General features: G+C 44.1%; 1 protein-coding gene across 2 annotated transcripts in view; it reads right to left on the bottom strand.

The window, feature by feature from the left end:
- Slc25a20 (solute carrier family 25 member 20) overlaps positions 1-2,844 on the bottom strand; it is a 30,114-nt gene that overhangs the window by 16,101 nt on the left and 11,169 nt on the right. For both annotated transcript variants that reach the window (XM_023706690.1, XM_004625070.2), the window contains exons 2-3: positions 1,895-1,987; positions 967-1,094 (exon numbers count right to left, since the gene is read on the bottom strand). In XM_023706690.1, coding sequence (XP_023562458.1) covers positions 967-1,094; positions 1,895-1,942 — 176 coding nt within the window. In that variant the 5' untranslated portion in view covers positions 1,943-1,987. The remainder of the gene's footprint in view (positions 1-966; positions 1,095-1,894; positions 1,988-2,844) is intronic.

Below are 2,844 nucleotides of genomic sequence, written 5' to 3' on the forward strand. Positions count from 1 at the left end.
AAAAAAGCAAGCATTCAGTCTGCTGAGCTATCTTACTGTCCCCCAAAATAGAACTTTTTGCTTTTGTATGGGCTAGCCAAATAGCTCAGTGGATTAAAGCACTTGCTTAGGCAGAGTACAGCAGCCAGGGTTTGATTCCCAGTGTGTCCTGCCAGCCCCACTCCCGGGGCACGGTGAGATGGCGACTGAGACTGGGCATGGTGGTGTATTCCTGTAATCCCAGCACTTGGGAGACTAAAAAAAGGAGGATCACTACAAGTCTGATCTGTGTAGTGAGACCCTGTAGACCCTGTACTAAATACATTAAAAAAAAATGTTTAAGAGTTGCTTTTGCATGTAGCCAGCTTCAAAGTCTCACTTCACATGGAAATCTTCAGGAAGTTGCTGGGAGGACTTCTCTTAGAGATAGCAGTGTACAAAGCAAGGTGGGAGGGGAAGTAAGAAAGCTCATTGGACTAAGCACCTGTTTAAGCAAGTGTAGGGACCTGGATTCAATCACTGGCACCACATGCTGCACCAGCTCCACCCCTAGGTGCACTGAGCCGGCCACCAAGATTGGGTGCCTAGACCCTGTACCAAATATATCTTTTAAAAAAGCAAGGGCTCCAAAGCTGCTGCATTACAGCAGTCCCAGGTACTACTCCTAGCATTTTAAACACATTCAAATCTCCCAACAGCTCTGTAGGGGTTGGTATTATTAATAACCCCAATAATTGATATTATCTCCTAGAAGAAATTGTGACAATCTGGAAAGTGGGCAGGGGGCATTTTTCTTTGTTTATTTCCTTTCTGGTTCCCAGGACAACTTAGTTACTTCCCTCATATGGTACTCCTAGCAGTCATTCCTGGAAAGCCCTGGGACATGTCCTGTGTATGCCACCATACCTGGCACTGAGGTTCTTTTCTTAACCCACATCATACTCCAAGAAGAGCAGCACTGAGTGCGCCAGGCCTTTGAGTACTCACCTCAGTATATCCTCTGGAGATTTCTGCTGTAGTTTCTTTCCCAGACCAAACCCAAAGAAGCACACAGCAAACATGGGGGTGACCCCAATGATAGGGGCAGCCATGCCCCGGTACAGCCCTGTGATGCCCTGCAAAGAATCACAAAAGCAAAAGCTATTTACACACACTACCACTCTCTTTTTTTAAAGTCAGGGTCTTTCATTGTAGTTCATGATGGCTACTATAGTAGTATTCAGCTCAGACTGGACTCAAATTTATGGCAATCCTCTTGCCCCAGCCTCCTGAGTGCTGGGATTACAGATGTAAACCACCATTCTTTATAGTACTAAAACAGGGAAGCACTGTGTTGTCTAATCTATGGCCTCCTTTACCTCTTCTATAAGCAAGGAGAGTTTTAACTTTTTTTTTCTGTATTTTAGGGAAGGGTCTACAGGGTTTTCAGGGTCTCACTACTAGATTGGACCCGTAGTGATTCTTCTGTTTACAGCCTCCCAAATGCTGGGATTATAGGTGCATGTCACCACGCCCAGTGTCAATGGAAGTCTCAGTGATTGGGGTGGGGCTGGTATGGCAGGCCCAGGGATCAAACCCCTGGCCCCTGTGCCTATTTGCAGGCGCTTTAATCCTCTGAGCTATTTGGCCAGCCCAAGGAGAGGTTTGGTTTTTTTTTTTTTTAATTTTGTTTATTTATTTATTTATTTTGTGTGTGTGTGTGGCCAGCTCAGCCCACCAGGGGGCAGGACTGGCTGGCATGTGGTGCTGGGGGATGGAACCGTGGTCCCTGGGCTTTGCTAAACTTGATTCTAAGTAGGTGCTTTAGACCACTGAGCCATCTCACCAGCCCCCCAAGGAGAGTTTTTAAAAGGAATAAAATGTCCTACATCTGTTCTTCTGAGTAGAAGAAACTGCCCATCACCAAATACCATACCTCTCTAACAAGAGTCTTTCGAAAGCAGTCAATGGTCCCAGTGTACATAGGAGGTTGTCCAGGCAAATTTGGTGGCTGTGTCTGCAGTCGGACCTAAAATCACAAGTTAAAATAAAAAATCTTTCAGAGTGAGAACTGTTTATCAACCTAATCAGGGAAATTTGCATCAGTGTCTAAATCCTGAGCATTTCCTTAACTAAGTGTATTCAAATCTCTGTCTGAGTCTCTGTCTCTTTTTTTTTTTTTCTTTCAGTACTGGTGATTGACCCCCACAACCTATATCACTGAGCTATATCCCAACCCTTTTATGAGATAAGGTCTCTCTAAGTTGCCTAAACTGACCTTGATCTTGCCATTTTCCTTCCTCAGCATCCCACTTAATTCCTTTTTATTGGCAAATAATAGCCTATCATATACCACATTTTGTATACCAGTTCATCAGTGGATGGATATTTGTGGGGTTTTGTTGTTTTTGTACTATTAGGGATGGAACTTGAGGCTTGTGTATTGAGTACAAGCCATTTTAATTAATTTATTTATCTGTCTTTCTGTTGTTTTTATTTTTTTGGTGGAACTGGGGATTGAACTCAGGCCCTTGAGCTCGCCAGGCAAACGCTTATACTACTGACCTATCTCCCCAGCCCCCCCCCCTTTTATGTTATCTGTTATTTTTGAGACAGGGTCTCACTATGTAGTTCAGGTGGGCCTTGAGCTCACTTTGTAGCCCAGGTTGGCCTCAAACTCACAGTCATCTTCCTGCCTTAGCTTCCCAAGAGCTGGGATTACAAGCATATGCCACCACACCCAGCTTAGAATTTTTAATTTTGAAATGGGTCCTGCTAAATCACTAAATTGCCCAAGCTGAGCTTGAATTTGTGATCCTTCTGCTGCCACCATCACTAACTGGCCTTTGTGAGCTGTTTTTGTTTTTGTTTTCCAATTTTTTTTTT

Source organism: Octodon degus, unplaced genomic scaffold (genome assembly GCF_000260255.1).
Source record: "Octodon degus isolate 3935 unplaced genomic scaffold, OctDeg1.0 scaffold00008, whole genome shotgun sequence".
Taxonomy (NCBI): Eukaryota; Metazoa; Chordata; class Mammalia; order Rodentia; family Octodontidae; genus Octodon; species Octodon degus.